At 39.0% G+C, this 25,876-nt stretch overlaps 1 protein-coding gene across 4 annotated transcripts in view; it reads right to left on the bottom strand.

The window, feature by feature from the left end:
- Positions 1-25,876, bottom strand: part of LOC126175264 (puromycin-sensitive aminopeptidase) — a 164,266-nt gene that overhangs the window by 42,000 nt on the left and 96,390 nt on the right. For all 4 annotated transcript variants that reach the window (XM_049921908.1, XM_049921906.1, XM_049921909.1 and 1 more), the window contains exons 9-10: positions 24,245-24,516; positions 7,680-7,899 (exon numbers count right to left, since the gene is read on the bottom strand). In XM_049921908.1, coding sequence (XP_049777865.1) covers positions 7,680-7,899; positions 24,245-24,516 — 492 coding nt within the window. The remainder of the gene's footprint in view (positions 1-7,679; positions 7,900-24,244; positions 24,517-25,876) is intronic.

Raw genomic sequence — 25,876 nt, 5'->3', positions numbered from 1 at the left:
ATACAAAAAATATTAAAAAAGTACTTAACTGAAACTTAAGAAAGTAAATTCAGATAGTAACAAGAACAGTTTATATTTATTTTGTTAAATGAAAACAGTAATAGCACTCTTAGTGTGCAAATTTATTTTATATAGATTTTCAATTCTAAACTTTCGATAATTTTTCCATTCATAATGGAAATAACAGTTTAAAAGTTAATATTTATATTTTGTGTTAGGGTGAGATTACATGAGAGTGAATGTGAGTGTGTAGGCGGGACATATGTCAAAATTTCAATTCTATACTGTATATACTAGCAAGAGTTACGTCACCAGGATGTCATGAGAAACTGAAAATCCCCCAACTGGCTGACGACATATGTCTATGAGCGTCTGCTTTTGTAATAAGGCAGCCAGAAAGGTAATAAGAGGAGAATCAGTTCTAAAGTATATTTCAAGCATAGTTTCCTGTTCGTTTTCATTTCATTTGGTTCAGTGGAACATTTTGCTAATACTTGCAGCATGAAATGACATGGATGCATCTGCAAATGTTGACTGGAGTAAAGCAGTTTGAGCGCGAATATGATCATGAAAGATTAATCTGATTGGCTGTTCGTTTTTATCAACCAATGAGACTAAAGTCTTTCCCACGCATTGGGATGAGTTACATGCCCTGAAAGAAACAGCATTCATGCTGTCATGGACTAGCTGTCAGTTGAGGTCATGTTAGACGTGCCCGAGAAAATTATTTGTAAAAGATGAAGAAATGACTGTTATATTGCATTCGGTTTATATCGCTGTTAAAGCAGATGCAGTTACGGACAGTTCTGTGAAGTTTGGGAGATTCTGGAGTGTTTGTTGTAGAGAAAACCACTTGTGAAACTATCAGCCTTTGTAAAGAATTCTGTGTGGCATGTTCAGTATGCATTTACAGAACATTTTTGGCGAGCATCTTCTTTTGAAGGATCCACAGAAAAGGACCGAGTGTGAAACTCATTTCATAGCAGAGTATTGACTGTACTAATCTTGTAATATTTTGGGTTGGACTTAGTGCTTTTCTGGCTGTTCTAATGGTACTTGAATTACGTAACCATTACGGCACCTCAACTCAACCTCTTGATAACAACAATATTCTACTGTGTTTCTGTAGAATAGTTAACATATTTCTGAGACAACATTCAGATTTGATTTCATTAATGTAGAGGTACTTTGATACATCAATATGTTTGTGTTGCAAAGATGTTATTCTTATGGGTATTCTTCCTTTTGTCACTATGATCTTTGTCATACTTGTAACTCTGATATTTGGGCGCGTAAGCGATAATTAGTTACTTGTTAGAGTGTCGGACCTTGAAAAAGTCAAGTCTTGGATGTCATGTTGGAAAGATGCATATTGTAGTCAGCTTATAAAATGTGAATGACTCCTTACCCTCTCCATTAAAATCCACATCCTTTCGGCCTTCCCTCTCCTTCCCTCTTTGTGTGGAAGATGTTTTCAAGTATGTTTTGTATTGTGAAGTGATGTTTTGTGTGTTAAGTGATATTGCAGCAAAAGTAATAAAAAAGAAGTGTAATTAAATTCCGAGTGCTCATTACTTTTTTACATCACCATTGTGCAAACTTTCACAGGTTTTATCTTCAAGAATGGTTTGTGAAACACATCTATCAACTTTTGAATATAGCAGAATAAAACCTAGGCCTCTTTGCATCCGAGCTTGGAATCACCACCACCTAGATTTTCGACGATTGAGCCATGCTTTTACAACGAGACCAGCATGGGAAACACGAAAAGATGAGTGCCTAGTTTATTCATTGTTACTCGAAATGACTTGATTAATTGTGCTCTAATGACACCTGCCACATAATAACTTTGTTGTTGCCTGAAAAAGCAGTATTTAGCAGCACCACAATCATTATTAAATTTTGACCTTTGTTGTGGTCGGGTGGTTAGACTGTCTAGCATGTGATATAAGCTGCATGAACTAGTAGTGGATTTGCTATCGACGTAAATGTGGGCTTGTTGACACCATAACTAAAAGACAATAAAAACATTAGTATCGATAATCGGACATTTTCAATGAAGCATCCATTTTTGCCTGTTAGTACTAGAGATTTACAAGTTTATTTTTTTTACCTGAGTTACGCGGACTTTGCAATCGTAAGTATGGCTGATGGTTTTCTTCAACACTGCTTTTACCATTGTCTACATAGTACCATCGAATGTAGAGCAACGGGTGGTGAATGAACGCTATACTGAGGTAGGTGGACATTATTTCTGCAGCTTGCTTCACACAGTGCAATCAAACATAGTGACGAACCACCCCGCCGCATGCTCTACAAAAAACTGAGGCTTCATCGAGACAAAGGAGCCCCATCAACTCACGTACATATGAGGTACTAGGGCAAATAAGGTTTGCTGCCATCCTTTGCCTGGTGTTCCTTCCATGGTGTGACCAGGGAAGAGAACAATTTAGGATCATACTTCCTTGCATTGCACTGAGACGTGGAACGCTTAGAGACTGATGGCATTTCATCACCAGCTTTTAATTATGTCCACCCCAAATCCTGTATCATTTCAGTGATACTCTCTCCACTATTTTGCGATAATAAAAAACGTGCTGCCCTTCTTTGAAGTTTTTCGATGTACTCTATCAAACCTATCTGGTGAGGATCCCACACCGCGCAGCAGTATTCTAAAAGTAAATGGACAAACGTATTCTAAGCAGTCTCCTTAGTAGATCTGTTACATTTTCTAAATGTCCTGCCAATAAAACACAGTCTTTGGTTAGCCTTCCCCACAACATTTTCTATGTATTCCTTCCAACTTAAGTTGTCGTAACTGTAATTCCTAGGTATTTAGTTGAATTTACGGCCTTTAGATTTGACTGATTTATCGTGTAACCGAAGTTTAATGGATTACTTTTAGCATTCATGTGGATGACCTCACACTTTCCATTATTTAGGATCAATTGCCAATTATAGCACCATACAAATATCTTTCCTAAATCGCTTTGCAATTTGTATTGATCTTCTGATGACTTTATTAGTCGATAAACGACAGCGTCATCTGCAAAAAAACCTAAGATGGCTGCTCAGATTGTCTCCCAAATTGTTTATATAGATAAGGAATAGCAAAGGGCCTGTAACACTACCTTGAGAAATGCCAGAAATAACTTCTGTTTTACTCAATGACGTTCCGTCAGTTACGGTGAACTGTGACCTCTCTGACAGGAAATGACGAATCCAGTCAAGTTACTGAGATAATATTCCATAAGCATGCAATTTCACTACAAGCTGCTTGTGTAGTACATTGTCAAAAGCCTCCTGGAAATGGAGAAATAAGGAATCAATCTGAAATCCATTGCCAAGAGCACAGAACACTTTGTGTGTGTAAAGAGCTAGTTGTGTTTCACAAGAACAATGTCTTATAAATCCATGTTGACTGTTCGTCAATAGACTGTTTCCTTCACAATAATTCATAATGTTTGACCACAATGTATGTTCCAAAATCCTGCTGCATATCGACATTAATGATTTGGGCCTGTAATTTAGTGTATTACTCCGACTACCTTTCTTGAATATTGGCGTGACCTGTGCAACTTTCCAGGCTTTGGGTATGTATCTTTTGTTGAGCGAATGGTTGTATTTGATCGTTAAGTATGGAGCTATTGCATCAGCATACTCTCAAAGTAACCTAAATGGTTTACAGTCTGGACCAGACGACTTGCTTTTATTAAGTGATTTAAGTTGCTTCACTACTCTGAGGATATTTACTTCTACGTTACTCATGTTGGCAGCTGTTCTTGACTCAAATTCTGGAATATTTATTTCATCTCTTTTTTTTGAAGGCATTTCGGAAGCCTGTGTTTAGTAACTCTCCTCTGGCAGCACTGTGATATGTGGTCTTCGATAGTATCTCCATTGCTTTTGCACAGAGAAGGCATTGATTGTGTCTTGCTGCTAGCATACTTCACATATGACCAGAATCTCTTTAGATTTTCTGCCAGGTTTTGAGACAAAGTTTCACTGTGGAAACTATTGTAAGCATTTCACACTGAAGTCTACGTTAAATTTCGAGCTTCTGTAAAAGATTGCCAATCTTGGGGATTTTAGATGTGGCATGTTTGTTTCGTTGCTTTTGCAAACAGTGTTCTTATCAGCTCTGTGTACAAAGGAGGATAAGTTCTGTCGTTAGTTAATTTATTTGGTATAAATCTCTCAATTACTGTTGATACTATTTCTTTTAATTCAAGCCACATTTAGTCTATGCTTATATTGTTAATTTGGAAGGAGTGGAAATTGTCTCTCAGGAAGGCTTCAAGTGAATTTTTATCTGCTTTTTTGAATAATTATATTTTTCATATATTTTTGGAGGATTTGGGGGTTACAATATTTAATCTCGCTACGACAACCCTGTGTTCACTAATCCCTGTATCTGTTTTGATGCTCATTAACTCAGGATTACTTGTTGCTAAGAGATCAAGTGTGTTTACAAAACCATTTATTATTAAACTGGGTTAATGAACCAACTGCTCAAATTAATTTTCAGAGTATGTGTTTAACACAATTTCAGATGATGTTTTATGTGTACCTCTGGAATTAAACATCTATTTTGCGAAGATATTGAGGATAAATTAAAGTGACCACCAACTATAATCGTACGAGTTGGGTACGTGTTTGAAATCAAACTCAAGAAAACTAGAACCTTTCGGTAATTCTATTGTCTGAATTGGGAGGTCGGTAAAAGGAGCCAATTATTACTTTATTCCAGTTGCCAAAAATGATCTTTGCCCATACTCCTACTAACTCACAGGAACTATCTACTCCAATTTTACGACAAGATAAACTACTTGTAACAGCAACAAACTTGCCACTGCCAACAACGTTCAGCCTATCCTTTTGGAACACCGTTAGGTTCTTTGCAAAAATTTTGGCTGAGCTTATCTCCGGTTTTAGCCAGCTTTCAGTGCCTGTAATGATTTGACCACCAGTGCTTCCTACTAGCGCCTGGACCTCTGGAAGTTTCTCAACACAGCTATAACAATTTACAACTGTTATACCGATGGTTCCTGATCTACATTCTTCCTGTGTTTGGCCTTCACCCTTTGTGACTGAAGCCCTTTGTGTGTTTTCCCAAGAACCTCTAACCTAAAAAACTGCCCAGTGCACACCACACAGCCCCTGTTAGCCGTGTAGCTGCTTCCTGTGTGTAGTGGACTCCTGACCTGGTAAGTGGCAACCACCCTTTGGCGCAAGTCAAGGAATCTTGCAGCCTACATGGTCGCAGAACTGCCCGAGCCTCTGTTTCAGACCCTCCACTTGCCTCTGTACCAGAGGTCTGCACTCAGTCCTGTCGACTATGCTGTAAATGGTCAGCGCTACTTTCATCTTGCAAGCAAGACTGACAGCCTTTACCACTTCTGTTAACTGCTTGAAACCTGATAGAATCTCTTCTGATTCAAAGTGACACACAGTATTGGTACCGACGTGAGCCACCACCTGCAGTTGGCTGCCCCTGCGCTCTTCATGGCATCTGGGAGGACCCGTTCCATGTCTGGAATGACTCCACCCAGTATGCGCACGGAGTGCACATTGGCTTTGTAACTACCACACATCCTACGCAAGTGCAGGAGAATGTCTCCCATACCATAACACTGCTTCCACCAGCCAGCATTCACAGCCCACTCCACATTTCGTGCCGCCTTTCACCTCAATGACAGTGTCTGTGGAGATGACCATCGACCTAGGGTATCAAAAATGTGATGCACCTTAAGAGCCAACATGTTTCCATTTATTGAAGATCGAATCCCAATGGTCCCATGCCCACTGTTATTTTAACTGATGATGTCATTGGGTCAACAAGTGAACACATAAGAGTGGTATGCTGCAGAGCTCCATGTTCAACAATGTACAATAATCGGTGTGCTCTGAAACACTGGTGCATGCACCAACACTGCGATCTTTTGGCAGAGGTGCCACAGACCATCGTCTATCCTACTTTACAGAACAGACAAATCTCCGAACGACATGTTCTTTGTGCCTAGTGGTAATTTCACTGTCCTCCTCCCTCTATCCGTAGATGCTCAGGACAGTAGCACATTAACATTTGACCACTTTCACAATGTTCAAGATACTCATTCACAAGCTCTGCGTAATAAAAATCTGCCCTTTGTCAAAGCCACTTTGGATTTTCCCATTTGCAGCTCATCCACGTCTACTCCACTTGAATACTTTGTTACCATGTCACATGGCTGCAAAGCCATCAGGCGGCATCCATTGCGGTGAGCAGTGGACCTAATGTTTTGGATTATCAGTGTGGTTGCATATCAATAGTCACTATAAGTGTTGTTGTCTTTTTTATATCATCCATTTTGGATTCTTTATAATGCAAAGGACTGCACAAAATAACACTTATACTTTTAATGTCTGATGTGGAACTGAAGTAACAAAGAACACAGAGCTGCTCTTTACATATGTCTATTATAGTTTCTGGTTTGTGGTCCTGTTAATTTACTCAATATTAACAATACAGTACGTATTGTAGAATTGTGCCTCCAGATATGCTAGAAGCACAAAATATGCATAAAACATATTGAAAGGCCACACAGCATTGTAGCCTGCAGCTGCCTGCTAAAGCTTTGGAAAGGACTGCTATGTTCAATAAATTAATCCTCATTTTATCATGGAGCAGTATTATTGTGGTCTTAATGAAGTAGGCTGGATTAAGTAGGTCAAATGATATGGAAGTCGGATAGTCACAAGCTGGATATTTGAGTGTCTGCTGTGCAATGAAGAAATGTAATCCCATACAATGATTTTTATGATGCCCTTTCCACAGCTCTCATATGATTACTTCGTTTGCAAAGAATTAGGTGAACTACCTAAAACATACGCATCATGTAATTACTTTGCAACTGTTTGGTTCGACCCATCACCATTTGGCTAATCGTGATGCACACAACTGCTTTGAGTTGGGGAAATGAATAACTATATTTTAGTTTGACAGCCACTATAATTAGACTGGTCACACCATATGGGGCAGTAATGTTTCAATACGCAGTGGATGTCATGCAAAACATTCATTGTGCAACCATGGAAACCTAACTTGGGAAACAAAACCACTTAAAGTGATCAGGAAGCCAAAGGTTAGTTTGACCACCATAGTGGGTTTACCGGACATGGTCCTATTGGAGGTTTTACACTGACTTTTGAACCAGCTGACACAACCACTTATAGACAGAGCAACAGTTTAATATCGACTCCAAACCACAGTGCAATTTAACATTTCACATATTAACAAGTCGCTATCAGAGGTTGAGAAAGTGTTAAGTGGCAAAAAATCCTTTAACTGACTGGCATCAAATCCAGAAGCTTTCGATTTGTAGCCTGGCACTTGCCCCCTAAGCCATTTGTTTCACATAAGAACATGATTTTAAGTGGAATGAGATCAGAATCTTATCTGTATGACAATAACATTGTTTAGAAAAGCATAACTATAACGTATCCTAAGTCTCTTATGTTTTGATAGTCGATATGGTCATACTGTGAATGGACAAACAATATAAAAATAACAATACTTTACAATATTTCTCAGAATTTCTGTACTGAATATAAATGAGGCAATTCATCTAGTTAAGCACCCTCATAAAGTGAATAACAGCAATATAAGCCAATAATAAAACTATTATTTTTTTCCTTACTTTCATTTTCTTTAGGATCCCATCCAAGCCTCTGACCAACCCTGGCCATTAACTTGCGTCCATATGCCTTGAAAAGATCTTCATAATCTGTGTGAGAAAGTAGGATTGACAATTTGCTTAAGCAGTTGCTGATGCTAGACCATACAGTGTAATTGTCCTCATCACTGAATGCTTCCATTAGCTTCAAAACTTCTACTGTTGGAGTCTGTCCAGCTTGAACCTGTTGAGAAGCAAATTAATGAACTCAACAAAAGTAGCTGATGGTCCATTTGTTTTAATGTATGCACTTCTGGACCAAAGAATGTAATGAAAAACATATATTCACTGTCACAACTGTAAGAACAAATACAAATTAATGATGTCAAACCCAATTGCCCTGTTCACACAACAAATTTCAAAATTACTGTTAGTAAGACTACTTAATTATAGCCTGATTACAATTGTTAACTGAAAGTTCACAACTTGGAACAAAATTCTCTCAATCACAGCAAACTGTCTACCATTGCCACATGCCACCACAACATATCACTTTGTGGGGATGTAAAACCACTGGCTCTAACCCCTCCGCCCATAATAACTCCACCCTACCACATCAAGAACAACTCCATCTTTGCCGGATCAGTTCTCTGTAGTACATGCTCTATGTTATTCGTTTTGTATACACGGTGCAAGAATAAAAGTATTCACAGTAAGTGACGGGAGTTCAAGTGATTATTTATCATTGTAATTACCATGTCCACTCCCCACTACCTACAACTTCATCTGCTGTGTTAGAATAGTGTTTAACAGCTATAATGCCGAATCGTACCCACTGCTATTTGACTGTGAGCAATAATGTATGCTGTATATGTAGGCAGTCTGCTGCCTGTCCGAGTCTTAACCAATGGGGAAGTGACAGCCATTGTGGGAATGCTGTATTGGCATGTGCCAGATGCCATCCAACAGATTGTTGTCAGACTACAGTTCATTACTCGCTTGTTCAAGTGTACACAATCAAATGTTTTATAAAGATGGTATGTAATATTAACCAATGGGGTATCCAAAATGGGAAACAATATGCAATTGTCTCTAAGGAAAACTGTAAAATCTACATTAAAAAAGAGTGCAAGTGGTAGCAATAATCTAAGTTAGTGAGCTTATTGTAAACATTGTGCTGCATGTTCACTAGGTGCAACATACAAATGCACAAAAACCAACACAGCAACAAAGTAAACATAGCTGCCCACTAGCAACTTGCACCTGGCACAAATAACTTTCTCTTATTACGTTTTTGCATAATGAATTTGTGAAATCTACAGAATTTCATCACAGATCGCGAGTCCAATATGGTGGTGCACTTCTATCACAGCAACGAGTCTTTGAATATAGTTGGAAGTTTGCTAGTTGTTTGGCACCCAGCTAATGTCCGGTTTCACACCAGGCAAATCTTGTGACTCCAGGCAGCACTACAGCCATTCTGATGGAAAAACTTCAAATGACACTGGATGACAGTGGCTACAGTTTGGGGAAAGAGGAGGGAGAGGGTGAACGAGGGGGTGAAAGGGGGAGGGAGAGGGTGAACGAGGGGGTGAAAGGGGGAGGGAGGGGGTGAACGAGGGGGTGAAAGGGGGAGGGAGGGGGTGAACGAGGGGGTGAAAGGGGGAGGGAGGGGGTGAACGAGGGGGTGAAAGGGGGAGGGAGAGGGTGAACGAGGGGGTGAAAGGGAGAGGGAGAGGGTGAACGAGGGGGTGAAGGGGGGGAATGCGGAGGAGGTGGAGGTGGAGGGGCAGTAAAATAAGTAGTAACCTACCACTCATATGAAGTGGCCCTCAGCATGTCTCACAGCTTGCACAGTAACTAGTAATGGCCTGCTGAGATTTCCTTAATGTGAAACACGCAAAAAAATGTTTCCCCGAGCAAACTAATATATTTCACTTCTTCTTGAAATAAGATACATTATTTTTCTCTCATGAAAGTTGGCAACCCAAGTCACGGTTCATGTACAATGAAAAGGCTGAAAAAGAATGTAGGTGAAACTACTCGAACCTGGAGAGTGAGTGAATAACACTAACATAGTTGACATGGCTGCAGACAGTAATTTCATCTGGTTAGTGTTGGTGGGAAGAATCCAGATGGCGTAGACAGAGAAACAGCCACCAGTATGACACATGTTGGGCAACATACTCAGCAAGTAGATAGTCCAAGTGTCTCACAGCTACAGTTTGTTAGATGTTATGCCCATGTAGAAAGCAGCACATTTGTTGCAGCTTAGTTTGTAGAATCACATGTTTGCTTTCACAGGCAGCCCTGCCTTTGACAGGGTAGGAGGTGCTTGTTGCAGGACTGGAGTAGCTGGTAGTATGTATGTGACAGGTCTGGCATCTACATCTATTGCAGGAATATGAGTTAGGAGCAAAGGGTTAGAGTATGGATAGACAACGATACTGCATACACTGGATGGAGAGCAGAATACCACTGTAGGACATGTGGAGAGCATAATGAGGAGGATATTTCTCATTTCAGGGCACAGCAAGAGGTAGTTTAAACTCTCGCAGAGAATGTGATTCAGTTTCTCCAGTCCTCGGTGGCACTGAGACAAGACAAAGGTGCTCCCCTTTGTGGCTGGATAGTGGGTATGTGAGTGGATGCTGTGAGACTGGAGTGACAATGCACAGGGTATCTGGTTCCAGAAAAAGTTGCAAGGGTAATTTGGGTCTGTAAAGGTCTAAGTGAGACCTCTCTGCATACAGGTATTTGAAGATGGACAGCTTGTCACTACAGATGCAATGACCATGGATGGCTAGGCTGTGTGAAAAGGACTTCTCAGTGTGGAATGAGTGGCAGCTGTCTAAGTGGAGGTATTGATGGTGGTTGGTAGATTTGATGCAGATGGAGGCACTGATGTATCCATTGCCGAGGTGGAAACTTGTTGGGCTGTGGAGGACCAGGTGAAGTGAATAGGGAGAAGGTCCTGAGGTTCTGGAAGAATGCAGATTAGGGTGCCCCCACCTTTGGTACAAAGCATACAGGTGTCATCAATGAATCTGAAGCAGAAGAGGGGTTTGGGATTCCAGGTTGTTACAAAGGATTCCTCTAGATTGCCTACAGCCATGAACCTGTCCTCTAAAACTATTTATTGTGCAGCAATGAACCCAACAAGTTAGTTGATTTTTAGTGCAGTTTTATTCCAATCTGCAATAGTTTGACATTTGTACTTTTGAATTTATTAAAGTGAAGTGCTATAATCCACAAAAAATATTGTGTTTGTCATTTGGTGGAGAGCATGGAGGAGTTCTTATAAGCAAAAAGTTTCAGGCACTGTAACTACAGCAAACAAATTATTGTCACCCCGTTGCCAGCTTAGCAATCGAAACTCAAGTAACAGCTACAGAAGTTTCTTCACAATTCCACTGAAGTTTGTAACATCTTCCTTAATTTGTCTCAAGTAAAATACTAAATAGCTGATTTTAGTTGCATTCGTAGGACCATTTGTATGTGACCATTACAACACACACAATAAAACAGAATTTTTGGTGCCTAGAAAAGATTCCTCAAGACTTTTTATCAACAGATTGACGTAGAACAGTGCCCTTGAAGTACCCCTGGCTGTGCTGCAGACTGTTTTTGGAGGTGATACCAGTGCCACATAACATGGATCATTGACATCACAAATGAGCTGCCAATTCAAGCAGGGCAAATTGACGGTGATGATGTGGAAACAAGACAGCTAGGTTTTTAGCACCCATACTAGAATTTCTGATGAAACGAGTGTGATTAAAAATGTACCATAGTAGTTAATCTCTCTCTCTCTCTCTCTCTCTCTCTCTCTCTCTCTCTCTCGTCTCTCTCTCTCTCTCTCACACACACACACACACACACACACACACACACACACACACACACACACACACACACACACAAAACTGAAATCATTTTTAATGTCAGTCCTAAAACTTACAATATTCCATGACATGATATAATACAGTTTGACAGGAAAATGTGGCCAATTTGACACAAAAATGTGGCTGAGTGATCACTGGAGTAAAGGTCAGCCACTCTGCAACACATTAACACCTTCGTAAAAGCATAGGGTGGATTCTTGACACTAAGCAAAATTTTACCACACTAGCCACAACCTAAAATAAAGAGAATGCCCTCATTTAAACTGAACAGGTCACCGCAGAAACGGGATAGCTCAAGAAAATTGGCAAAATTAATTAAGATCATCATAGCTTTCTTTCACGATATGTGCACATTTCTAAGCAGAAATGGAACAAATCTGTTTATCTGAAATGTAGAGCAGACTACTGCAGGAAACCTGATGATTTCACAAATGGTATAAGTCAGCGACTGGCCTCTTTTCTGCATTAAAGTAACCAAAGGGCGTGCACACGACAGTCAATAAAGTGAGTTCCAGGAAAATGGAGGATAAATTGGATGTAATGCAAAATTTACAGGAAAAGATTGTTTCATTAGCAGTAAATTATAAGCGTAATGAAAGTGATTATTGCAGAAACATTATTAAGAACAATAAATTAAAGATATACAACATGTCAACTAGGTTGGAAAGACTGTACCAAGCCATAAGATAGGTTAATCATTCGGGCTAGTACTAAACTCACTGTTAAGAAAGGATTGAACCCTACGCTTGCATACAGTTCATCAGTGGTTACGACCATCTTTTTTTTTTATATACTAAAATGGTGTAAGGGAATACTAACACACATTTGAGACACTAAATTATTCACTTACAAAGACTAACAGATCTCTAACAAATAAAATTAAGATGATCAAGGTCAGAGAGTGAAATCTTAAGGAAATGTCATTAACAGTGACAATACAAAGTCAGAAATTAGTAAGACAGCATTTGCTTGTCTGTATGATCTAGGTAAGACCCAAGTTGAGCAGTTGTATAATTTGCTCTATCACGGAGAATCCCTGAAAGCCTAAGGGGATCAAATGCAAACTGGAATGCCGTACCATGAGAAAAAATACATCTGATGCAGGAGGTTCACTTTGTAATATTTACTGTAAGACTTAAAATAGCTCTCTATTAACCAACAGTACTGGGTACTCAAAGCAAATCTGTCTTGTTTCTTCAATGTTAAGCTATTTCATCTTACCCTGACTTTGGTCAAACTTGATTCTGCTGTTTATTGGTTTACATAGATACTTTATATTATGTTCCATTTTATTGTAATGTATAATTGTATTATACTGGCGGGGGGGGGGGGGGGGGGGGGGGGAGGAGCTCTGCTGAGCACTATGGGACTTAACATCTTAGATCATCAGTCCCCTAGAACTTAGAACTACTTAAACCTAACTAACCTAAGGACATCACACACATCCATGCCCGAGGCAGGTTTCAAACCTGCGACCACAGCAGTCACGCCGTTCCAAACTGAAGTGCCCAGAACCACACGGCCACACCGGCCGGTGGAAATTAGCAACACAGATTCTATTACGCAGTGCCTTACATTTCTTTCTATGGGAAAAACAAGACTTACGAGCTACAAAGTAGTGCGAAATTTAGGGTATGTCATTTTCAGACTTTATATCGTTCTAATTCAGACTTTTTCCAACAATACCTGCTGAAAATACATGTGTTTCGATACATTCTTGTAGCAGGACAGATACTCCATTGCAGATAGGAGATAGGTCGAGATGCAATTAAAGAATATTCTGGGAACATATTTGATACATAAGGCTTGAAACATGCGCAATTTAACTTTGTGTCTGGCATGGTCAAATTTGGAGATAAGTGATCTGTTGTGTTAAAGCTGTGGATTTAGAAAAACCTCAGTAGTCAAGATTGCAAATTTGATTTTATTGATTACTAGTTTTGGCTTACCTACAAGCCATCTTCAGATCTGTAACATAGAAAATTGTATCTAAGAAGTACAAAATGTGAATTGTTAATATGCAAGTTCCATCACAAAATACATACCTTAACAAAATACACTGGTTAGTGTACAACTGCCAAATGGTGGGACAGTTGATCAAAATTTGTGTGAACATGTACAATCCAATGTGACAATGATGTAAATTACCCTAAAAACATATTTAAATCATGAAAATAATAATATAGCACAGGAATGCACAGCAAGGAAATATACGTTTGGAGTACAACTCTTTCCCAGAATAGAAGGCCATTGTAAGTAATGCACACTGGCAGAATCGGACAGTTTTTACATGTGGACACAGAGAGCATACTTGCCACATTACGTTATTCTAAAGAGACATCATGATCAGTGATATTTATGGACTCCATATAACGAGATGCCTATTCCATACTAAAACAAAGTACTGTGAAACTTCCTTAGTAAACAAAATCATCATACATCACTCGTGTCACAAATCGCAGCACAGGCCCTTCCAGGTCTACCACGGCTTAAGTCGTGGGTGACACATGATGTTTAAACATCTCTTTTTACAGAGTCCATAACATCATGATGTCACTTTAGAGTAATGTAATGTGGCAAGCATTATCTCACTGTCCACAAATGAAAACTGTCTTCTATTCTGGGTAAGAGTTGTGTACCAAATGTATATTTCCTTGCTAAGCATACTTGTAGAATAATATTATAGTCACAATTTAAATATTTTTTAGGATAATATTCATCACCATTCCAATGGACTGAATAACAAACGATCCTTCTCAAATGAGTTTGACAATGTGTCCCACCATTTGGCAGTTGTACACTAATCATAGTATTTTTTTATGGTATATATTGTGTGATGGAACATAACACTTACCATTTTTGTTCTTATATGCAACTTTCTATATTACAGATCTGAAGATGGCTTTTAGTTTGGCTGAAACTAGTAATCAATAAAATTACATTTACGACCTTTATTGTTACAGGCAAAAATATAAAAATAAATATTACATTCCTTGACTTCCCCCATTTCTGCAATGACCAATTCAATTTGTTTCTACCCTCTCATCAAAGTCCTCCAACATAGTACAAAACCATGAGGGGAAAAAAAACCCCTTGACATGTTCTACATCCACGAGGAGCTCCTCAGCACGGATCTATGGAACGAAAAACTAATCTAATATAATGTAATCTAATATAAACTAATGTTCAATTTGGAAGCAGGTCAGGCCCAGTACACCCTGTCAACGTGATCAGTATGATGCATGCCATACAGTTAGGTTCATCAACCATAGCCTATTGTCCTTTACTGTCAGGCTCTCCACTTCTCACAATTTCTGGGCACTCTGACTGAATAGAGCAATGACAGTATGCAAGGGAATGGAATATCTAGTCATATTGAAATTCCTACATGTCTCTCTCACAGCATGGTCTGGTTTATCATTTTCTCAGATCTACTCAGGCTCTGCTACCCAGCAGAATGATACATGCTTCTCCTGCTGACAGAGCAGTAGCACTTTGCACTTCACTGTTTATATCATTTACTCTGCTGAATACTTTTGCTGTAATGAATGTTGGGCACTCTGAGAATCAGAACAGATGACAAACTTTTTGCTTTGGTGATGTCTCATCTGCCACCTTCAGGATCACATGCAATTCTACACTAAATACGCTGCTCTGATGTGGAAGACAGATCCTAAATGTATGGTTGGGCAAGTAAGAGAAACGCCAACGGAGTCCCCTTTGCTTCTAAATATCAGTGCATACTACATTAAAATTGTGATACCTCTCAAAATGTTATTTTTATAATGATTTAATAGTTAAATTTTGGATGCATTTCTTCTCAAAACCTAAAATAATTCTTAAACTCTCAAGATGCTAAGGTGGATACCTGTTCCAGTCTTTGCGTGAACTTCAAAATCAGCAACGCTCATTTCTAGAAGGTGTGAATGCAAAAATCCCTTGTTGCTTACAGTCGATCAACTGTTCCACTGATAGGCGAACAACAGTACAGTAGGCTATCATCTGTAGCACTGATATTTTACAGGCTATCACACTATGGGCAGTCAGCATCTGTTGGTTAAGTGGCAGCTCACTGAAATCAGCTCAGAGGATCAGAACAGGGCAGATTCTAAAAATTCTTCCCAATAATGCACCATGTCCAACATTTCTAAATAGTCTTGCATGCCCATATATCACGCATTCAAACATCAAGCTAAGATAGCATGAAGGCTCTGTAAAATTGGAGCTGATACATTCAGCATGCTCCGTATCACTTATGGCTACTCATTTTAAAACATTTAGTGCTTCTGGGATATGCTTTCACATCCTGACAATTTGGCAACAAAATAATTTAGTATCAAGTATGAGGTTCAGGAATCTCACTGTTTATTTAAAATTAAAAACTGTGAGCCTCATTCTCAAGTTCATGGAAGTTATAAACACATAAGAATGCTGAAAGAGAACACATATTTCTCAGTTAAAAAATTTAAACATTTCTTCCCTGTCTACATCTCCAACCTTTTAAATGTCAGCAGCAAATGACAGGTGGTTGTTGCAAAACTGGAGGAGGAATAAGAGACAGAAGTCATTCACAAACAAATATCCCACAACAGGAAGACTTTTTGTCAACATTATACCATTAATAGCTGTGACAAAGGCAAGTTACAATTGAAACATGCCTTGAGGGGAAACCATTCTCTAGCTCAAAGTAGTCAGAGAGGACTTTGTCAACTCAATATTTAAAGTAATGTTGGGAAAGACCATACAAATATGGCAATAAATCCTTGTAAGGCCAATTCATGGCCTTCTTGATCAAAAAAGCCTGTTGCACAATTGCTTCCAGTACGTCCAAGCTACCAAAGGTTGAGTATTCTCTCCTGAAACCATTCTGAAGGAGACTAACAAGCTGTTTGGATTCCAAAACCTAGAAAAAGTGGCATTTACTGCCAGAGTCAAGGTCTTTCCTGTGCTACTGGTGATGACAGCACTACATTAACAACAGTTGCATACATAGTATTTCCCGGGTTTAGAGAGAGGTATTTAAACTGCTTTCTTCCACAAGTTGGGGAACTATTTTGTCAGCCAAATAAAATTAAAAATGTATTTGCTATTCCCTGTGAAGTGTCACAACATACTGTAATGTACTGTACTGTATTGTGTTAAGGTCATGTGTCATGTGCCACAGGCAATGCAGAATCCAGTTCCCACAGGAACCAAGCTACTGTATGCTTCTTTTACATTGGTAGGACTGAAGTTACAATGGACCCTCTCAGCAACCACTCTATGATGTCAGGAAGCTGGAGCTTGACTGGTGATGGTGGTAGATCTGGCAAAATCTTCTATCATTGATTGGCTTACATCTCGCAGATTGGTGAAGAGACTTCAGTTTCATACTAAAGTACCGATTGGGTACCTCCCTCCTCTTCCAGAAATCACCGTGATTGCCAAGGATACCTTGATACTCTTAAGGGACCCACTTACGGTATTTAGAAACTATTGTCATATTCTGTTCTCACTATTTACAAATATTCAACAAATGATGATTATAATTGTTTTTGGGCACTAAACAGCAAGGCGTTCAGGAAGGAGTAGAAACAGCAAGTGTCCTACGATTCAGCAAAGTTTTGCCATTGCTGGACGAAAATAACTGTATGGTTCTCTTCAGTTTGGCAGGTGTTTAACACAATGCAGTATCATCCACCTACTCCTGATTGCAAAACATTATTTTTTGCTCCAATTAGAGACAGGCTGCTCATTTAGCTGGTCTGAAAACTAGAAAACTATGCTATAAATGCTTTGGTGGCAGGGTAATACAATTCGCTCATACCTGGATCCTAGTGTGCAGTTCAAACACATTCAGATAGCTGCAGTACACACAGTTTGCCTTACTGAGCATCTGTCATGAATGTTTCTTTTTTGGAATTGTTCTGTTTGGGAGGAAAATCCATACTGGAAATAGGTCATTTCATATTGAGCAGTGTGTGTGCACAGGCCGGGTAATATACTGAGAGATCAATAGCAGTGAACAGCCCTGTTGCAAAGCTGAAATTATGCACGTTCTGCTCTGTCTAAGGCAAATATTCACATTCTGTTCATCAAAGAGTCAAGTTGAGTACACAAGACAGTTAAATTTAATTCTGACCAGTAACCAAAGAAAGCTTACTAGTCAATAGGAGACAACAATGTTCATAGCATCAAAAACAATCTTAAAACTAAACTCTGACATAAAAAATACGATTTATCACTGTTTTCCTAATACAGTGTAGTGCACGAAAGGAATCAGACCTTCCAGAATGCTGAAGCTAAATAATATTATGCAATCAAAATGATAGACATTTGTGCTTCATTTTTCAAAGATTTGAAAACATCCTAAAATTGGATCCATGGAATAAGGAGAGCAAATACTGTTTTACCTGGAAATCTATTGTGAGTGGGAGCAACGAACCACACTGAAACTCACGATTGATGATGGAGAACAGAACATATGGCTAACATATGGCTGGATCATTTAAAAAAATGTTAATCACTCACACAAGAATGAAAGTGGAGAAAATTGGGCTATGTACATGGAAAATGTGGAACGGTGGAAGAACAATAATTTCTATCTACACCTGCATCTACATACATACTCTGCAAGCCACCATATAGTGGACAGCAGATGGTAATTTGTATTACCACTAGTCATTTCCTTTCCTTTCAATTTGCAGAGTGAGGGAAAAACAACTGTTTAAATGCCTCCACACAACCCCTAATTTCTCTTATCTTCGTGCTCCTTACGTGAAATGTACATTGGGGTGGATGTAGAATTGTTCTGCAGTCAACTTCAAATGCTGAGTCTCTAAGTTTTCTCAATAGTGGTTTGAAAAAGAACATTGGCTTTTCACCAGGCCAATAATCACCCTAGGAACATTTACAATGCCAACAAAGTTTATTTCCTATATAATTGACTTTTATCAAAAATACACCATGTTGAAGGAGAAAGATGAGACGAAAGTAAAAAAAAGAGAGAGGACCAACAATGGTAAGGTTGCGCGTGAATAGTGATGGAAGTGTTTAAGCCATGGCCACAGTTAAAATTACATGTTTCAGAATGTAAAAACCATTATCTTACACTAACAACATCAATATCAGTTCCTGGGTGAATGCAGAAATTTTATAGATTATTATTATTATTATTATTATTATTATTAACAACAAAAATACTCAAAATTTGACGATATAATGAAACTGGAAGCCAGTAGCTCCTCCTCCTGGCAGAAGGGTGGAAGGGGAAGGAAGAGGGATGAAGGAAAAGGACTGGGGATGTTTAGGAAAAGGGGTAGAGTTTGGAAAAGTCACCCAGAACCCTGATTCAGGGCAGACTTACCAGCCGAGATGAAAATGAAGACAGAATGTTGGGGACAGTACCGGATGAGATTTGAAAACCTAAGAGCTCAGAGGTGGAATACAGGGTAATATGCAAGACAGAGATTACTGCTAAAACATAGTGCACAAGTTAATAAGAGTGAAAAGGAAACTGCACTGTATGTAATAGAGGTGGGAGGGGGACAGCGAAAAACAGACAGGTCAGAAAATTAAAGATGTAGAAAACAAACGTAGTTAAGGAAGGAGTAGTTACTGTGAAGATATGCTGAGACAGAAGAAATTAACGTAAATTAAGGGCAGGAGGGTGGCGACAACCAAGGACATGCTGTTGCGCTAGTTCCCACCTGTGGAGTTCTGTGAAACTGGTGTGAGGGGGAAGAATCCAGATGGTGCATGTGGTGAAACAGGCACCAAGGTTATGACTGTCATGTAGCAGAGCATGCTGTGCAACAGGATATTGTCTGTTGCCAGTGTACACCCTCTGCCTATGCCCATTCATCCTAACAGATAACTTGGTGCTAATCGTGCCGATGTAACTGGCTGGACACTCTTTACGAAACACCTGGTATATGACATGTCATTTCACAGGTGGCTCTCCCTTTGATAGTATATGTTTTGTCAGTTACAGGGCTGCTATAGGTTGTGGTAGGAGGGTGCATGGGGCAATTCCTGCAGCAGGGACAGTCACACAAGGGTGGGAGCCATAGAGTAGGGAGATAGGTGCAAAAGAAGCACAGTGTCTGACAAGGATACTGCAGGGATTGGGAGGCCGACGAAAGGCTGTTCCAGGTGTGGTAAGCAAAATCTCTGACAAAACAGATCTCATTTCAGGGCACAATTTTAGGAAGACATGGCCTTGTCGAAGTAGCTGATTGACAAGTGGTGTACTCTGAGGTTGTTTTTTGGAGGGTCAGCAGTACCAGGATCAGATATGACGGCCCTGTAAATCTGCTTTTGAACTAGGCTGGTGGGGTAATTACGTCCAGTGAAGGTTAAGGTGAGAATGGTAATGTATTGCTCTTAAGTGTATGCATCCAAACAAATATGCTTTCCTCGAATGCCAAAGGTGGTCTGGGAGAGAATGTCTGACATGAAACGGATGGCAACTGTCAACATGTAAATACTGTTGTTAGTTAGTAGGTTTAATGTGGATAGAAGTGTGTAACTGGCCTTTGGTGAGGATGAGATCAACATCAAGGAAAGTGGCATGGGATTCGAAATCGGACGATGTGAAATTTAATTGGGAAAATGAATTTAGAGATTACAGGAGTTTTAAAAGGTCAGCATCACCATGAATACATATGGCAAAGATGTCATCATCACATCTAAACCAAACCAGGGGTTGAAGGCTTATGAATCCCAAGAAAGCCCCCTCCAAGTGACCCATGAAAAGGTTGGCATAGGAAGGAGTCATCCTGGTTCCCATGGCCATATCCCTCACCTGTTTGTATGTTTGCCCCTCAAAGGTGAAGCAGTTGCTGATAAGTATAAAGTTGATTAAGGTGAGCCACAAGGATGCCTTAGGCTTTGAATCAGGTGGGCACTGACTGAGGATATGTTCAGCAGACAGACAACATACATGGGGAATGGTGATGTAGAGGGAGGTGGCATCAATGGTGACAAGGAAGATGTGTGGTGGGAGTGGGATGGGCATGGGCATGGATTTCAAATGATCTAGGGAAATGGTTGATGTCTTTAATTAAGAGACCTTATGTGACCTGAAAAGAGCAACACAAGCAGAATGGGAGGCAATTTCACTGCAAGAACTACAAACCACAACAAAATCAATGCCAAAGAGAATTTCGAGGTAATTAGGAAGAACACAGGTTAGACGGAGTACTAACAATGCAGTAACTCAACAGGACAGTTCGTGCCTTTACAACAATTTCCATTGAGGAAATGCACATGCCTTGTTATGTTACTCTTGTTATGAAAGAAACTATGTAATTCCGTCATGATTATGTCTTTTATGTATCTACTACTTTCACAGTAAATATGGTACACACATGCTTCAGACATTGTATTATTATTTTCGTGAAACCCTGCCTTTATATTTATTTCCAATTCTGTATGTGTTATACCAAAGGAAGAATTAAACAACTTTTCTTGAACTTTTCAAAATCTGGGGAAGAGTTCTACAAAGATATGAATTGATAATAGGTGTTTGAAGATTTTCTGAAGGAAGGTTACTTTTATGCTAAGCAGTATTTTAACTCCTATCAAACTGTGTTTTTAATTCAAGTTTATTTACATGGCATTAAAATATGTTCTTCCTCCGATTCTGGAAAATTGCTTCAGCACTCTTAAGCAAAGAACTCCTTTAAGGAATATAAAATGTATCAAATTCAGATTTGCGTTAAACATGTCACTGTAGATTAAACTCTACCAGCTGATTTGTCAAAGCTGTGTGAATAATCAAAACAGACATCCAACGGAAATGGTCAGCAAACATTAACTGAATAACATTTAGAGCTACCACACATGTAGACGCTAGCTCATGAATGATACGGTGTACATAATCTTCTATTAAAATCCTAGTTACACCAAACAAGTTTTAGTTCACTAATACAAAACTGCACAAGCACATAGAAAGTTTTTATTGGCAACACAGGTATAAAAAGTCAATTTTCATTCAAACTGATACAAAAATATAAAGTAACACAAATAAGAGGGACCTGAAAAATTTACATCATTCGTGATAAATGCAAATTCTGCCACAAAATGCAAATTTATGTAATAAATGCTATTTCAAAGCACATTGTATCCAGATTAACTACATCAAAAGAGATAGTTTGAAATATCTTCATTTTCTGCATATAAATATGAAAAAAGTAAACTATTTCTGGTTATGGCACATCATTTGTGTGGCAGCCATTACCAGATGCTCAATGTACATTATTTTGCTTTGCAGTGTGCATAGACTGTTATTTCAAAATGAGCAAAGATAGTAATGCTGAACCATCATGAGGCTCAAGTACAACTTTCGTGACACCAGAAACAATCTGAGATCCCTATGTCAATTCTGCTTTCACAAGAACACAGACATGGGCGGGCTGATCTGTAAGTGAAAAGTGGGGCTTGTTCCCCCACACACTGTTTCTTACCTGTTGGGATTTTTGAAGTTTTCTTTTGTTTACTCACAGCAGCCACTTGCTATGTTGTTGTGCCTGACCTATAACACCACGCTAAGAGTCTTCACCACGAGTCTTCTTGTAAAGCATTAATAGTGTCATTTTTATTTCTACTTTCACTCTTAAGAACCTTGTGGATTCTATCTGTAGTGTTGTCAAGTATGGAAAGTGCTGGACAGAATAACAAGAATATTATGAACACGGTAGATCAGTACTCACCATATAGAGGAGACATTCTAGTCGCAGACAGGCATAACAAAAATAATTTTCTGAATTGCGTATGTGGGAACTTTCCCTGCAACATATCCTATGTTCCCGTAACACTTCTTGCATCATCTTTTGTTAGTCCCCATCCTTAATCTATCTGTCCCCTTCTCTGCTCCAACTCCAGCAATATACAACCTCATATTTCACCAACACACCCACTAGTCCTTCCCCTCCTCTCCCATACCCAAACCTTCCCATGGCATCTAGCAAGCCTACTGTATCCCATCCACACTCCCACTAATAGAACTATACCTTTCCCACCTCTACCGGCTATGCCTCCCCCACTACATCTCAGCCTCTTGCTGGCCCCACCACCTGGACCTGATTGCTTCTTCCATCAGGCACAGTTGCTGTCCACATTCTGGCCATATCGGCCAGAGACAGTGGTCAGAATGAAATGAATTAATGAATGTGTGTGTGTGTGTGTGTGTGTGGGTGTGTGTGTGTGTGTGTTTGTACTTCAGAAGGCCTTCTGGCTGAAAGCTTAATGTGCAGCAGTCTTTCATTGTGCCTGTCTGCACTCAATGTCTTCCCCATAAGGTGAGTGACAATCTATTCTTTTCATAATACTGTGTGAAGTATGGATTGCACGCCTCACAAAAAGGCTCTGCAATATGCTATTCAGGGCTATGCTACAGATTCAAAACTAGTGTGCTATACATTTTGTAATTATCAAACTGAGTGGGGAAAGATAGTGTCAAGAAACACCTTAAATCAGAAGAACATTTTCTTCACTGATGAGAAAATGCTGCTGCTTCTCAACAGAACCGATCATTTGATGAAAACTTACACAGAGGGTAGGGGGGGGGGGGGGGGGGGGGACACGACGTGTTGAATTATTTGCAGAAGCATATATTCCACTCAGAAAGCTGTTATTGTAGGAATGAAAACTTTTATTTTCTTTAATTATTACTCTATCTCTAATAATTATTTTTCCATAAATTTTGTGTTAACGCACATAGAGCAGAAAACTTTAAATAAATACATAAATAAACAGAACTCATTTTGCCAGAAACAGATACTTATTATGCCCAAAAAATATATGCTAATTCCACTCAAAGCAGATGCTAATTTCACCAAGTAATATATGGCACATTTTCAAGTCGCTATTAATTAGTTATTGTCATCATCAGTTAAATTTGCACACTTGGCTGTTGAACACTAACTATTATATCTGGATGTTTATTTTTTAGCAGACTTTGTAAACTAAAGACTACGCCCAGAAACATAGCCAATTTTTTGGATAAACAGAGACCTATAAATGTAAATAGTTCTGTGACACAGCCACACCCACCGAATTCCATATGTTTTTATTAGCAGTTGCCTAAGTCAACAGTATAAAACTAAAAAAGTTGAAGACTGACGAAACTGTTACTAACTTACATCCCTAAAGACAATGCTATTACAAGAAAATAAACATAATAATATTGTTAAGCAATTCATTTAAATACCATTTCCTTCAGCAACACACACAAACTAGTTACGCAAATCTGCAAAGAAACAAGAACAACTAATTTTTCCCATCCCCCCCCCCCTCCCCCTTCAGTAACTGTCAACAGCATCAATATACCTGGAGAAATGCATGACACACACACACACACACACACACACACACACACACACACACACTCTCTGTGCTGTCTTACACAACATTTATGCACTATTATTTTCTTATGTTTTCAAGTCAGCAATCGTGTATACTTTTTTGGTTAAGTAGCATGTATGCCATATAAAGTTGTCACAATAGATTTTTCCACTGTGAAGAAGTACAGGACTGAAACTAGTACTGAATAAATGTATTGTAAGACAGCTCAGTGTGTATCATGCATTTCTCCAAGTAATTTTTTCCTAATTATTACCAGTGAATACCATTTATAACAAAGTCTATGCCTTAACACCATGCTATATTATGTAGTATTAACAAAAAGAAAATTGCACAAACCATTGCAAAGAGGTCATCTAGTAATCCAAGTCTATCCAGAGGTGGCAGAGATTTGTTCTGGATAGCAGGTACAAACAGTTCCAGCATATCTGGTGGGTATTGTGTACGGTAGTACCCAACAGTACCAGGGTTAACTTTAACCCAGTCTGAAGCAGACACATTTTGAAGAGTGATGTTAGCTGAGCGTGTCTCTAATACAGTGCTGAAAGCAACGTCATGTGGATTCCGAGACGTACTCAGCATTATGGGAACCATCCATAGACAACCATTACCTGCCACATAAAATTAAATTCTAAGCTTCTAGTAAAATAGTATATTGTGATACGATTACATGCATGAACAGACCAAAATGTAAGGACTTAATTGGTTAGGTTAGTACATTTCCCTTTTCTAAAAGTAAATCACTGGGCAACAGCATAAAATGGAAGGCATATGTAAGAATCTCATTGGATATCAATGACACAAACAAGATTATGTGGAAGAAAAATCAGTGAAGCTGATTTACGAGATTTTTATCATCACATTCAACACTCCTACCTAGCCTACAATTATTTTCTTACACAAAAAGTAGAACTTTATAAAAATTGTAGCTTTACTTAATTTGTGTAACCACAGCTTTCACAGGAGCACCATACTGTGATACAAAAATGACACTTCTGTTTGCCTGTTGGGTAACTATAGAATACTAGCTTGTCTGTCTGCACCCAGCCAACATCCAGCTTTTAACTCACATGGAACTGTGTGCCCCTCCATTCAAAACCTACCTGCCTGACATGGCTGTACACATACCCACAATAAAGATGACACAGTAACTGTTATTTTAATCTAAGTACAGTTTCAATATTATCTTTGATGTGTTTACTGCCGCAGCTAGTAACTAGAACACTGCAATATCTTTTGTGAAAGTCAAACCTAGAGTCTAGAAAATTGCCCACCCTCCTTAAAGCTTTCCTTCCCCTATTTCATAGTTTGGCACTACCAGCATTGTCGGTTTCAAACATACAAGGGCTTTTGCCATATGTGTTTTTATCAGCTTTGCTTCCTGTTGCAGTAACACTTTTTCTTTCTCGTACACATGTTATCTGTATCTGATATCATTCAAACACTAATTCTGATGTTTCTATTTATATTTCATACTATTTGCACTTTAAACTGCGATTCTCCACACTTTAATTAGCCTTTAAAAAATCTAACACAGGACTCACAAACCGTTATTTATGTAAGCAACACCTCAACTTCCCTGAAGCAAAATCTACTGAATCATGTGTATTTTTATCTGCAGGAGTTCTAGTACCTGTATTACGCTCTGCAAAAGTTGCATCTATATCACACGATATGACTTACTACGGAAAATTTTATTGAATTACAGGGCATGGTGCAGTTTGAAGCATGAACCTTTCAGAATATTTTACCAAAATGTATTGGCAGAGTAACACTTTAATTACATTTAAAAATCACAGATGTGTTAAAAATCTCCTTTAATGCCATATTGTGTGGTACATTGTTACATACCATTTGGGCGATGTACTTAAGGACAATATTATGGAAACTGAAGAGGATGTAGATGAAGATGAAATGGGAGATATGATACTGTGTGAAGAGTTTGACAGAGCACTGAAAGACCTGAGTCGA

The sequence above is a fragment of the Schistocerca cancellata genome, chromosome 3 (assembly GCF_023864275.1).
Source record: "Schistocerca cancellata isolate TAMUIC-IGC-003103 chromosome 3, iqSchCanc2.1, whole genome shotgun sequence".
Lineage (NCBI taxonomy): Eukaryota > Metazoa > Arthropoda > Insecta > Orthoptera > Acrididae > Schistocerca > Schistocerca cancellata.
This window is presented reverse-complemented; position numbering and strand designations above follow the sequence as displayed.